Genomic DNA, 12,503 nt, shown 5'->3' on the forward strand with positions numbered 1-12,503 from the left:
AAACGCTTTCATGATTTCACCAATGATGTGAAATAAGTTGCCTACCCAGTTTGCCGTAAATATTCATACGTGAACGTATCAAGTAGGTATGGCATTTGAAAGTCTGTGACTTTATCTCGGAGGAAAATCTAATTAGAGCCCGTGAATTTGGCCTTGATAGGTTATACAAGTCGGATTCATATCGACTGGCCATGAATGTTGGTGCATCTCCTGCAAAATAGCGTTGAGTACGATTCAATATACTTATACTTAAGTACCAAATTTCTGAGATTTATCCATTTTTTGCAAGGCATGGTATCCTCTCATAACACCATCCTTTGAGTCAAGTTCGCTTTTAAAAATATAATTGTAAAAAAATGTAGGTAGATGAAATTTGATAACAATTTTACTTAAAACGTGTACTATAGTAATTAGTATTAAAAAAAGTACAAAATTAACAAGATATCACCTTCTTTTAAGAACAATAGGTACGTACGAGTACTTAATAATATTTAGTAACACGTAGCTAATTCATCGCACAGCCAAAAAACAAAATAAAAATACCGTATACCCTTCAATGTTTTTTTAGTCTTTCAATAAAAAATCTCTCGTAATATTATTAAATTAATGACAATAGAAATCGACTGTTGAAATTATCAGTATGATTTCAAAAGTGAAGACCGTAATAATAGCTATACAAAGTAGTTACTTGGTGACTAAAATGGTAACGGAAATGCCTGTTTAATGACTTGATAATTGCTACAAGTGCTTCTATTGCAGCAAAATAAATCGTACTTAGATAGAAAATGAAAAATATACTTATGAAAATCTAATGGAAATTAATCTACAAACCACATATCGGAAACAAGTGATGATGAACTACTGTTTGATTAAATGTTTCAACAATAACTTTCGCGTATTATTATTAGATGGCATCACAACTCTTACGTCTAGAATTACCGGACCCTTATTGATAATTTTAAATAAAGAAAACGTACAATCAAAAAATGAAAAACTAATAAATTCATCTCAGTATTCGATAAACACATTACCTAAAAATCGTATCAACTATTGTTTTTTTTTTTATTATTTTGATTTTTGAGCAAAAAACCGTAATTGTAAAGTTTAAACTAATAAGCGATTAAAACACACGACTTGAATCATTTTGTGGATTAATGAGTAGGCAGATCTGTCAGTTAGAGATATGTATGTAGGGCCATGGAGGTATTTCAAAATAATACGTACTTAAGAGAAAATAAATTGAGAAATTCCTACTGTAGATACACTACCTACGAGCCTACTGACAAGTGACTAGTACGTTTAATCCATCGGTGGCTTACCTCAGTCAGATTTATAACAAAGTAGAAAAAATAACGTAAACCAAAAAAAAAGAAAAATCCTCTGCATACAAAAATAAAAAAAAATGAAAAACACACCTTAAAAATACGTAGTACAAGGTATTGAACTTATACCTTAGGACTTTGTTTAGCACAGCGCTGAAAATCATCCGAGTTACTCCGCCGCCGGGTCTTCTAGGTTTCTTCTGAATTTCTGAATCAAACAAAAATGCAAAGATTTAACAATAACTTTTTCAAAATTAAAATCATATTATTCCGTACTTGAATCGAGCACTTACTTTTATGAGTTTTTTACCCTTTTTTATAACGAACTTATTCTCAATCAAATCATCAAGCAAAGCTTGATAAGTTTGACGTTGTCTTTTCAATTGCTCGTTCTTTTCTAGTCGACGAATGTATTTATTTCCTACGTCTATAAAATACATAGAAAAGAAAAAAATGTTTTACTTAATCTTCATTCATTTTACGAAAAATCAACTTGATACTTTTTACCTTCCGTCTCCGTCAAGTCTATAGTAATATTCGACTGATTAGGTGCAATTTCGTCCGCGGGCACGTCTTCGGAGTAAGATTTTTTGCAAGACATCGCATGCTCCTCCTCCTCCTCATCATCATCATCAAGCTCTATCACAGGTGTGATATTTTGATGGAACGCAGATACAAACATGACCGAAGAATCAGAATCTTCATCATTATTGCTGTGAAAATAAATTTCTATGTATAATAATCCGATCTAAATCATAACAAATGGAAATTAATTAAATAGAAATATTTAGCAAGCTAACATTTCCGGCAGTTTACTACGATTATTTTGCAAGTTGAGCGACGATGCCGTAATACGCGGCTTGCATCCGCGTTTTAATCTTCGGGATTTTGTTTGGGGATGAACGATAAAATCCGATTCTCTGAAATGAATTTCGCACAATCTTATATCTTTCGGTATGATTTCGAAATCATACGTTTTTATTCCCAAATTTTGGAACCACTCTTTTCTAATGCTTTCATCGAATGGAATTCTGCAACAAGACCATACAAAATGAAACTTTTTGTGTCCATGAGCAAAGATGTCATCTCCACATTCAAACTAAACAATACTTACCGATGAAAAGAGTGACACTCTGTATTTAATGTGCCACACACGAAACATTTCTTTGTTCGCTGACATCGTTGATACTTAGATGTATCTGCCCTGGGCACATGAACAAATATTTTTACATGGTTAGGATACCGTATTTTGAAAAAATGTAATACGAAAATTATCTCAGATGGGTACCTAAGTAGAAGTACTTACGGAACAACAATACTCGGTACAGCTTTCCTTTTCAAACGTCTCTGAATAGAAAAATCTTCATCTTTAAAATGAAATTTACAAATTCGTGCATTTGGCGCGATTGGGGATGCCCGATCCAGGCCGCATCTCTCCAGCCATAGTGTTCTGTTAGCTGTATCTTTAGGTACGCTGACGCATAAAGTTACATACATATAACGTTAGAAAGCAAGCTCTTTATAAGCTGATTATTGAAATTTGAAATGTAAGTATTACTAGTGATATACATATTACAACTATAATATTATTGTGTTTATACCTGTAGAATCCCACTCTCCCTCGTCTACCGCAAGCTACACAGTTGTGTACCCCGGATCCAGTTTCTTCATTTGCTACTTCTTGATACATCTTTCATATTACGAATGGCATAGAATTTTATCAGGTACACATTAAAAAATGATTGAAATTTTCGTTACTCAACTCCGATCAAGATTCCGGCTTCAGACTTTCGGGTTCGGAGTTCGGCGCCATTCGACGAAATTTAACGAAATGCTGATAAGAATGAAAAACCAAAACAAAAGTGCACTACCCCAGCGCTACGTTGGTGAAAAGTAGAATTACTTTTCGTATTTTTCGAGGAGCACTCGCGGTGATAAAAAATTTGTATGATTGCTGCAGATTAGTAAAAAATTGATTCGTAATTTCGTAGTGTTGTTTCATTATCCGTAACTTGTATTTAAAATGAATATACTTCGTTCAAAATTACCACCTGCATCTGCATTAATTCGAGGAGCCTTAGGAAATCTTCAAGCAGATTATAACAATGTAATCATACGTACCGGGTGTTCCAGGATTATAACGAAAAGAATGCCGCCTCACAAGAGATGGCCAGGATATCGCTACCGTTTCAAAAATGGCATAGAATATTACGGTTTCACATATTACCCAAAGTAATGCATCGTTTACGCCTTCAGTTTTTCATTAATTCTTCATTTGTATTGTTTGAAACATTCATATTACTCATGCGCCTTTTTACTCCGGTATTCTAGCTCTCCTAATGAAATTGAACCAGAATGGCAACCCACTGAGTTATTTATGGTTAGAAGAGTAAAACCCTATTACGGTAATCCGTTTTGGGAAAAGAGGATCTTGAAGTATTTCCATTTGGATGGAAAGGTGAGTTCTGCTGAAGATATCATCCAACGTAAATTAAATACTATTTATTGGATCACCCTAAATGCAATGATACTAATTTTATTTTCAGCAAACAGATATATCGATTGTTATGAACGACCAAGAAACAAATAAGAAATTATGGCAGGTTAAACATCTCGTAGAAATTACTCCTATCACTTTTCCCGATGGATATCCAGAAGATGGAGATATTTCAAAATGTCGTTTATACGAAAATGGAGAGATGAGAATTGATAAATCTAACGAGCCCGCGAAAGAATGTATCGAAGCGACTGAACATTTGCATAAGCAACCAGAACTACCTACTAAACGCATATTAGAAGTGCACGCAAGAAAGAGATGGGAATACCCTTTTAGTAATAATACTCACATATAATTCATTCGGACTTTGTGGGTATCGAAATCGTTATAATAAATGTTCTTTTTTGTTTAAATGTATTTTTATTCGATTCTTCATAATACAGGGCTAAATGCTATAAAAAGAACTAACGTAATTTTGAATTGTTACATAGAATCATATTTATTATCGTCTTGGTTAAAATGAAGTCGGTGTTTTTCAAATTCTCCACTATAGTGAAATGATCAGTATTCTTGATTACATTCAGTTCCACGTTTGAGTGCAACTTTTCCACTTCCTGATATCAAAACATCAACCTTGAAATAAAAGTTCAAATAAATTATTTGTTCTGTCAAATGAAACATACCCGTTTGAAATTCTCGGATTGAGTATGAAACGCTGGAGAGTCATATTCAGCGATAAATATTGATATTCTTATATTTTGATTGATACTTTTAGGTAATCGAAGCAATGGACTCAGAGACCGGTAGTTCTCACTGAAAATATTTTCGTTAAAATTTTGATGTATTCTTGTTTCAAAAATATATTGCTTACTTTCAAATGTGAATTACTTGTTTATATTTAATTTTTCATTAATCGTTGTACGTATTAATGGTTCCAAATTATAAATTCCACTGATCAGTATTAACCCGGCAATATTCAAGTTGGAGAAATTTCCACTGCATAAAAGAGAAGCAGCTAAGTGAGCTCCGGCAGAATGACCACCATACCATATATTTCTTTAATCAGATAATAATTTGGGGTATTGAATTAAAATGATAAAATATTGGAATTTTTTAGTACTTATTCGTGAGCAGGTACTAAAATTTTGATATTCCACCTACGTCCAATGCCGATCTTGAGCCAGTTTGTTGATGAATGCTGCTAGATCTTCAATTTCTTTTATAATCGTTCGCATATCAACTGTAATGAATACTGAATACTAAATAAAGAAAATTTGAATGTAATACGAGTCTAAAATTTCTTTCGTTCAATTAGAAGGCACTGTAATTCGCTCACTTCGATAGTAAATTTTTATCGGTATTTTACCTTGAGGGACCAAGTCGTAGCCTGGAATAATCACTCGAATATTTGACTGAATTAATGGTTTTACACAGTATCTGGAAATGTCTCTGCTTAGTTCTTGCCAATATCCACCATGAATGTAAATAAAAGTAGGAATAGCTTTGCATGATTTCAAAAAAATCAATAAAATATTAAATAATCCTTTTAAATTGAATTGAGGCTTTTTTAAATTTCTACCTACCGTCCGATACATTTTCAGGCTCAAATAGATCTAGAACCTGTTTAGGCCCATTTCCATATCTGAGATTTTGAATGAATGAGATTTCTTCGGTAACTTTGAGGCTTTCTTTTTTTGAAGAAACAAATAATCCATGAGAATTTGTTCAAATAAAATAATCTGATAAATATGCAAGTAGGTATATCAAATTATCCTGCACGTACCTTTTGTTACAGCTTTTACATGCTCCTCGACTACTGTGTGGGGGTCACATCGGTAAGAACACCATTGACTCGGAGTATACAATTTTTCGATACCCTCCATTTCACAACTGAAGTTGAAATGAAATAAAAACATATTAGCAGTTGTACGTAGTAATTTCCCTTCAGGAAATTTGATACTTCAGTTCCGTTAATCTGATTACGAAGTATCAAATATTACAACGCCTATTTTTCAAGGTAGAAGAAACTCAACAGTCAACTATAACTCCTGTAGAAGTCGAATCGAATATTGACAAATTAATTTTCACAATTTGCGCCGCAATAAAATTATTTATTACAATAAGACATTCGTGTTAAGTTTAATCCATAAATACACCTATATTCAACAACTGTTCGTTAGTAAAGACACCAATTCAACAGGCATACATATAGGAACTTTACAAAAGTATTTTTTTTTTAATGTAGGTATTACATATACAATAAGTATAAAACTGGTAACAATGATCTAAAAAATTTAAAATGAATAAAACATATCCGTGATAAAAAAAATAAATATCAATAATCTATACGTCTTCCTCTAGAAATTTATTTAAATAAAATTTCAATCCTTCTATACTTTCGTCGCGACAAGCTTTTCCAAACTTTTCAGTAGTTATTAATCGTTCTTTCGCAAGAATCATAGAAATTCCTAACATTTTAGCAAGATCTTCAGGTGTCATAAACACGCTGTTTTTCAATAATTCGTACGTTTCTTTAACCACAGCATCATCGGAATGATTAGCCAATTGCAGCACTTTCACACCGCTATCAAATTCTCGTAAAATGACAGATGAACGCATTTTGGCTAACATCTTACATCCAGATAGAAAATCCTCCGGCGATAGCAATTCTAAACCTCGAGCACGGTTAACCCTACAGAAAACGTCCGCTAAGGCCATGATGCCACCTGCTTCGCGCAAAGGTTTTTCAATAATTTGACATATTTCATTGCCAAGTTTTTCAAAGAATTCTGTATCACTTTGAAATGCGTCTTTGGTGACAGGATCGTCGATACCTAAACTGAGAAGATACGATTTGAATTTAATTATTTCGTCGTTAGTGATATCGCCGTATTTATCTTTCAACTTGGTGGAGATGTTTTTCGACAAATCGACCATTTCTTTAGCCATAATCATCAATTTATTCAAATCTTGAAAAGCAATAGAAATGCTTTCGTTTTCGGCTTTCTGCTTTTCTATCAATCCGCGCTCAATTCCTATGATACCAGTTCTCAATTTGATATTGGGACGAGATTTTTCTCCTTGGCTGTTATCGCGCTGCGATTTGTCAACGATCTCCCATCGTTTCTGTTCCAATACTTGGCTCAAAGCTGACACAAATTCCATGTCTAGTTTATCCTTGAATGAAAGTTTGATGAAATTAGAAGAACTTGATGGCACAGGTCCAGGTAAACTGTTGATATCACGATCGGATAAATATAATATTAGCTTTCTACTTCGAGAAAAAATGAAATTCGATTGTTTTTCTTCTTTGAAAGAACTGACGTATTTTAAATTCAGAGACAAGTTCTGACTGTCTCCCGGTAAACACCATAATAAACGATGACTCGTTAGGATTACTTCGCCTTTGTCGTAAGACGTTTTGCTATCGCCGTCGTAAAGTTGGATATTGTAGGCTCTCAACATGTACGACTCATTTGGCATCAAACTGGAAGTAGAATATTCGAAGCGGTCCATCGTAAACGATACCGGAATCTAGGAATACGAAAAATCAAATCATACATGATTGGGAAGGGTTAGTAAGTGGCAAAATGAAAAGAATAACTCACCAGCTGTGTTAAATCAGATGAAAATCACTTGGCAATCATGTCTGTCTTACTACTTCCTAGATTAGCTACGACTATATTGATGATGACTGAAGGTAACTTTTTTGAATCATCAATTTTGAATACAATGTTTCAATGTATCATTCACTAACACAACATTTAGAAATGAGAATAATTATACCGGATTCATTCTTTAAAAACAAGCTTCATTCTGTTCAGCATTTAGCAAAGCAACACGTCGAATTTTTCATTTCATTTTCAATTAAAATCAATTTTCATTTTTTTGAGTTTTAGTTTTGATAAAGCAAAACTGCTACCGGGTACCCCAAAAAGCTGCATACAAATATACATGCCGTCATTTCCGTGACGCAGAGTAAAGTCGTGACCACTCGTGAGTCGTGACCTATTTAAAAAAGAACAAAGTTTCCATATTATTCTAATAGAAGGCGCTGGATGGCGCTAGGTTGAACATTCTTGTTTCTTGACTTGTTGAATTAGTTGTCTATCGTAATAATTGCAGGGATAGTATTTATTTTTTATTTGAGCTAGTATCAAAATCATTGGGAAATTTTGCCAGATATCCGGAATGGAATATCGGATAATTTATGAAGTTGAGTGTCGTTTTTTATAGTGTCTCGTACTCGTAGTTTTCTTCATAACAAAAGAGTAAGAGATATATGACACGGCAGGCAAGTGTTAGCCTGTGTACAATGCCTACCAACGAAAAACGGAAGAAATGAGAAAATCAAAAATTACCCCTTTCCTCTCCAAAAAAAATTGAAATTGGCTGGTCATTTTTTCAATATTTCATTCAACGAGAGAGAGCTGCGGTCAATATTTCCTTTACTTGAAAAATGTTCTTATCTTTTAAATTACCTATATGTACTTACTTTAAGAGCACCGAGCAAGCACAAGAAAAGTTAAAAACTAAATAATGGAACATTTCTTTCCATTATTTCAATTTCAAGAGCAAGGGACAGGCTCTATTATTTTAATTTCAAAATTTATTCAATTTTAAAACAAATTTGAAGTTTTTTTATTTTCAAAAAAAAAAGTTGAAATACAAAAAAAATGAAAATTGTAGAAAAAGTAAAATAAAAAATTTCAAAGTTTGATTTGAAAAAAAATTCCAAACGTTTTGGATTTTTTTATAATGCAGAATAAGCAGGAGTTTAACTACTTTAAGCGCGAACATTTTTTTCATGTTCCAATTTTAGGGGAGGGGAGCAGTTAAATCAAAATAAGTATGCCAAATTTTTAATTCCAAATGAAAAACAAAATAAATGGAACATTTCAAAATTTTTTCGACAAAATGAAAAAACCTGAATTAAGCCAATTTGTCAAGAGTACCTACGATCTTTGATGAGAGCGAGTGAACTCATTCATAAAAAACAAAAAAAATATGTGAAAATACTGTATGTAATTCGAAATCTTGAATAAAGAGCCAGATAAATTTATAAATTTAAAATTTAATTTTAAAAATGGAAGGAAGACTGCAGGGCACACATTTAAATAGAGAGAAACACAAATTAAATGCATTCGAAAGTGTAGAAAAAGTTTCCTACTTTCACGGTGCAAAAATTACACGAAACGTGAAGTTTTACAACGAATGTTATTTTTAGGAAATTGTTGTTGATTTACTCAATTCGATTCGAGATTACTTTTTGTGAATTTTTTTTAATCAAATGATCTCGTTTATCCGCCCTTCCTCCTCCCATCAATTTTGAGAAAAATAAGTCAATCGTTCGTGAACTAAGCCTAAGTACAGCTAAGGCTGAAAACTAATCTTGTAAGCTGCCCCTATATTGAATTTAAAGGTGTTGATAAAGTTGCCTTGCCTACACTCATGTAGCGCAATAACTCATTTGTAGTGTAAACATTTTTAAAAACTTATTAAAAAATAAGAAATGATTTTCAAACTTATAAAAAAATAAGAAATGATTTTCAATCAGCCTAAAAGTAAATATTTTTTCTTCAAAATAATGTGAGATAGAGATTTGATCTTCGGAAGGTCAAAGAGATGCGGGATCAGCATTGCAAGTTGCGATATTTTACCATGAAATTGATTCTTTGATAAATCAAGGCCAATGATTTTGGATTTGAGGTTCATCTTTTCGATCCGGGTGCTTCTGCTTCAATATTAAGGGTCAATATACAACTTCAATGTCGTCAAAAAATGATACAAACACCATTTTAAATGAAAATGTCATTTATTTTCAATATACAAAAATTTATAAACAACAAACAAAATTTCAGATAACTGATTTGTAAATTACTTTTTAAAAACAAAATAAACATTACAATGAAAAAGAAAGATATCGTTTTAATATTGAACAAGTTCAGGGTAAGTATATTTATTATCGAATATTCTATTTTTTTCTCTAGTTTTTAGCTCTGAAAATTGCTCAAAATGTAATCGGGTCGTTATTTCTCAACTAGTCACTACGTATCATCATAATTATCAAAAAAAGAGCAAAAATTAACTACTTTCGAAAAACTTAAATCATGTAAGGCACATTACAATCAACATGTTTCCTGTAAATAAATTTATATCGTTTCAAAACCAAACTTTTAAATTCAATTATTTTTTTTTTCAATGAAAAAATTTTGTAGTCGTCCAAAACAAATAGAGCATCGTATACAAACTCAATCAAAATTATAATTATAATGATAAAAACAGTACCTATACATAAATACTTTATCATAAAAAGGCTTATGAGATGTAACAAATTTGCATTTTTAGAATTCGTATAAAAATATTTTATCAAAAAAACATATTAGGGAAAAAAGAATCCCTTAAAGTAAGTATGAGATTGCACGAGAAAAAATTTTGTAAAGAAAAAAAACGAAAAATGCAAATCTTAGCCTATTCGAGCTATTTTAAAATTAATCATCTTTTTTTTGAGATCATTACTTCTTAACACATATAATTACTCTGTTCTACTCCTTGTACACTACATTAATTACAAAATTTATAGAACATTTATGTATAAAACAATGATGCTAAATTATGTAGAAAAAAAAACGAATTATACAAGAAAACAAAAAAAAATTAATAAATAATTCATTAAAGGCTAACAATGTTCAATCGATAACTATAAAATGCAGTCATTTCTTAACAAATACAAAAAATGCACAATAAAGGTTTTGAAAATTCAAAAATAAATACGAGTACATATACATTTATACACACAAAAAGAAAAAAAAGTAAAGTAAAGTTACAAAACATGGTACAATGTTACCTAAATACGGTCAACGGTATTTTTTTAAAAACACAAAAAAGTAATAAACAGCGAAAGTACACATTGATCAACAATGCTAAAGGTTGTCAAGAAGGGGTAAAGAAAAAGGAAAAAAGAGGGAAAAGGAGAAATCACAATCTTACAACACATGTACAAATTGACTATATACACAATAACAAACAATGAATAAATGAAAACATTAAATAAATATCGCTTCCGACTGTTTATTACCTTGCGACGACGAATTAGGACTTAAAATACCTTCCGACCAGTCGGAATTCGAATGAGGGGACGAAGACGACCAATAATAAGGCGACGATTCTGGCGACGGCGTCGGAAAACTGTTCCGTTCAGAAGGCTCGGATGGAGGCGTTAAGAAATGCTGATAAGTGTATTGGGGTTGCTGCTGCGGCTGAGGTGGCTGTTGCTGTGGCAGTATGGTTGTTTGCTGGTACGTCGGATTCGACTGCATGTTTGTATTCAAACTGAACGGATCTGTGTAATGCATGCTGGGATGCTTTTGTTGAGTAGCCGTTCTAAGGGCAGCCATATGCGTTGGCGAGGTGGGTAACGATGGCCTGCCTTTAGCCGGAGGTGAAAACGTCACGCTATGCGGCGGCGATGGCTCTTGGAACGCTGGAAACACATACTGCTGCTGGAAATCGATGCCGAGATTCTGCAGCGAGCCGACGTTCTTCATGCTCATGCAATCTTCGTAAGGTGATATTTGCGGTAACGCTGAACTGCCGTATAAATTGGAAGCGTCCAAGTTGAGCAGTGTGTTGTCTTGGTTTTCCAACGCCTGTTTTTTCGGCGCCTTTTTAGCGCTAGCTTTACGTCGTAATGTTTGCGGCGTCTCTTGCTCTGGTGGACTAGAAGGACTATTACCTCCGACGCTCGACTTGGGCCGTTTCTTGCTCTTGTTATTGAGCTTCGTCGATCCGAGCAGCGTCGAGTGGCTCATAAGGTGATGAGGTGAACCTACAAAAATAGACGTATTGTTTTAACATCGTGCTCAATTATCACCTTTGGAATCTTGATGTGCAATAAAAACTTACCGATCAACGTTGATGAATTATTATGCGACATAGTACCCATCATTTGAGGAGAATGCGGCACATGTTCGTCGAGTAACCGAACAATATCGGAATGGCGACGTTCGCTGGCAATATCACGAGGTAGCCTATCCATATGGTCGGTGATTTCACGATTGGCGAAATTATCCAACAATGTTTTACACACTTCGTAGCTACCCTCTCGAGCAGCGATAAATAATGGTGTTTCATCCTGTAAGGGAAAAAAAGTTCATTTGAAAATAGTTCATCGAAGCAACAGAAATTTTTACAACGAATGGAGAACTATCCTACCTTATCGTCTTGAGCATCTTTATTAGCACCATTCGCCAGTAAAATATTGACAGCGTCGATATTGTTTACAGCTGCCGCCCAATGAAGAGCTGTTTTGCCATTGTTGTCTGGCGCATTGATATCACTTTCTGCATTAATTAACCCGTCGACCATTTCTTCGATGGCTAATCGAGCAGCTAAAATTAAAGGTGTCGTTCCATCGTACGCTTTCGCGTTCAAATTGGTAGCTCTGTTTCTTAAAAGAATCTGTCAACAAACGAATATCAATCATTAGCAAAATTAATTCCAACTCCGTTTCTTTCTGCTGATTTATACGAGAAAAAATACAAACCTGGAAGACACCCATTGCATCAGCAGCCACAGCCGCATGTAGAGGAGTTCTTCCGGTATTATCTTGAGCATTTGCATTAGCTCCCAAGTCAAGAAGCCGTTTGGCAGCATCAGCTCTGGCATATCTGTAACAATACACA

At 33.5% G+C, this 12,503-nt stretch overlaps 5 protein-coding genes across 6 annotated transcripts in view; 1 reads left to right on the plus strand and 4 right to left on the minus strand.

The window, feature by feature from the left end:
• Positions 1 to 363: 363 nt before the first annotated feature.
• LOC135831691 (uncharacterized) lies at positions 364 to 3,162 on the minus strand. Its single transcript, XM_065344368.1, has 7 exons — positions 2,924 to 3,162; positions 2,629 to 2,796; positions 2,437 to 2,526; positions 2,123 to 2,353; positions 1,830 to 2,035; positions 1,616 to 1,749; positions 364 to 1,530 (listed from the first exon to the last, which is right to left on the minus strand). Exons 1-7 carry the CDS (start codon positions 3,010 to 3,012, stop codon positions 1,492 to 1,494), a joined length of 957 nt encoding a protein of 318 aa, XP_065200440.1. The 5' UTR covers positions 3,013 to 3,162; the 3' UTR covers positions 364 to 1,491.
• Positions 3,163 to 3,224: 62 nt separating this feature from the next.
• Positions 3,225 to 4,232, plus strand: mRpL30 (mitochondrial ribosomal protein L30). The gene is made up of 3 exons (XM_065344370.1): positions 3,225 to 3,554; positions 3,654 to 3,780; positions 3,869 to 4,232. The coding sequence occupies exons 1-3, from the start codon at positions 3,346 to 3,348 to the stop codon at positions 4,172 to 4,174; spliced, it is 642 nt and encodes a 213-aa protein (XP_065200442.1). The 5' UTR covers positions 3,225 to 3,345; the 3' UTR covers positions 4,175 to 4,232.
• On the minus strand, positions 3,975 to 5,774 carry KFase (kynurenine formamidase). Its single transcript, XM_065344369.1, has 7 exons — positions 5,603 to 5,774; positions 5,403 to 5,507; positions 5,186 to 5,320; positions 4,981 to 5,059; positions 4,708 to 4,875; positions 4,503 to 4,632; positions 3,975 to 4,433 (listed from the first exon to the last, which is right to left on the minus strand). Exons 1-7 carry the CDS (start codon positions 5,733 to 5,735, stop codon positions 4,284 to 4,286), a joined length of 900 nt encoding a protein of 299 aa, XP_065200441.1. The 5' UTR covers positions 5,736 to 5,774; the 3' UTR covers positions 3,975 to 4,283.
• A 135-nt stretch (positions 5,775 to 5,909) lies between these two features.
• On the minus strand, positions 5,910 to 7,743 carry Vps36 (vacuolar protein sorting 36). The gene is made up of 2 exons (XM_065344367.1): positions 7,428 to 7,743; positions 5,910 to 7,353 (listed from the first exon to the last, which is right to left on the minus strand). The coding sequence occupies exon 2, from the start codon at positions 7,333 to 7,335 to the stop codon at positions 6,163 to 6,165; it is 1,173 nt and encodes a 390-aa protein (XP_065200439.1). The 5' UTR covers positions 7,336 to 7,353; positions 7,428 to 7,743; the 3' UTR covers positions 5,910 to 6,162.
• Positions 7,744 to 9,615: 1,872 nt separating this feature from the next.
• The window catches only part of N (neurogenic locus Notch protein), an 87,106-nt gene continuing 84,218 nt past the window's right edge, over positions 9,616 to 12,503 (minus strand). For both annotated transcript variants that reach the window (XM_065344372.1, XM_065344371.1), the window contains exons 21-24: positions 12,365 to 12,488; positions 12,034 to 12,279; positions 11,725 to 11,953; positions 9,616 to 11,647 (exon numbers count right to left, since the gene is read on the minus strand). In XM_065344372.1, coding sequence (XP_065200444.1) covers positions 10,866 to 11,647; positions 11,725 to 11,953; positions 12,034 to 12,279; positions 12,365 to 12,488 — 1,381 coding nt within the window. In that variant the 3' untranslated portion in view covers positions 9,616 to 10,865. The remainder of the gene's footprint in view (positions 11,648 to 11,724; positions 11,954 to 12,033; positions 12,280 to 12,364; positions 12,489 to 12,503) is intronic.

Source organism: Planococcus citri, chromosome 1 (assembly GCF_950023065.1).
Source record: "Planococcus citri chromosome 1, ihPlaCitr1.1, whole genome shotgun sequence".
NCBI classification, from domain to species: Eukaryota; Metazoa; Arthropoda; class Insecta; order Hemiptera; family Pseudococcidae; genus Planococcus; species Planococcus citri.

What these genes read in the sequence shown, in the direction of transcription:
- LOC135831691 (XM_065344368.1), bottom strand. Translation starts at nt 3,012, where the DNA reads ATGTATCAAGAAGTAGCAAATGAAGAAACTGGATCCGGGGTACACAAC. An exon ending in GGGAGAGTGGGATTCTACAG is followed by an intron (nt 2,797 to 2,923) that starts GTATAAACACAA and finishes TTTATGCGTCAG; the next exon opens with CGTACCTAAAGATACAGCTA. An exon ending in GAGTGTCACTCTTTTCATCG is followed by an intron (nt 2,354 to 2,436) that starts GTAAGTATTGTT and finishes GTCTTGTTGCAG; the next exon opens with AATTCCATTCGATGAAAGCA.
- Vps36 (XM_065344367.1), bottom strand. Translation starts at nt 7,335, where the DNA reads ATGGACCGCTTCGAATATTCTACTTCCAGTTTGATGCCAAATGAGTCG.
- mRpL30 (XM_065344370.1), top strand. Translation starts at nt 3,346, where the DNA reads ATGAATATACTTCGTTCAAAATTACCACCTGCATCTGCATTAATTCGA. An exon ending in GGTTTCACATATTACCCAAA is followed by an intron (nt 3,555 to 3,653) that starts GTAATGCATCGT and finishes CCGGTATTCTAG; the next exon opens with CTCTCCTAATGAAATTGAAC. An exon ending in ATTTCCATTTGGATGGAAAG is followed by an intron (nt 3,781 to 3,868) that starts GTGAGTTCTGCT and finishes TTTTATTTTCAG; the next exon opens with CAAACAGATATATCGATTGT.
- KFase (XM_065344369.1), bottom strand. Translation starts at nt 5,735, where the DNA reads ATGTTTTTATTTCATTTCAACTTCAGTTGTGAAATGGAGGGTATCGAA. An exon ending in TGTAAAAGCTGTAACAAAAG is followed by an intron (nt 5,508 to 5,602) that starts GTACGTGCAGGA and finishes CTTCAAAAAAAG; the next exon opens with AAAGCCTCAAAGTTACCGAA. An exon ending in GCCTGAAAATGTATCGGACG is followed by an intron (nt 5,321 to 5,402) that starts GTAGGTAGAAAT and finishes AATCATGCAAAG; the next exon opens with CTATTCCTACTTTTATTTAC.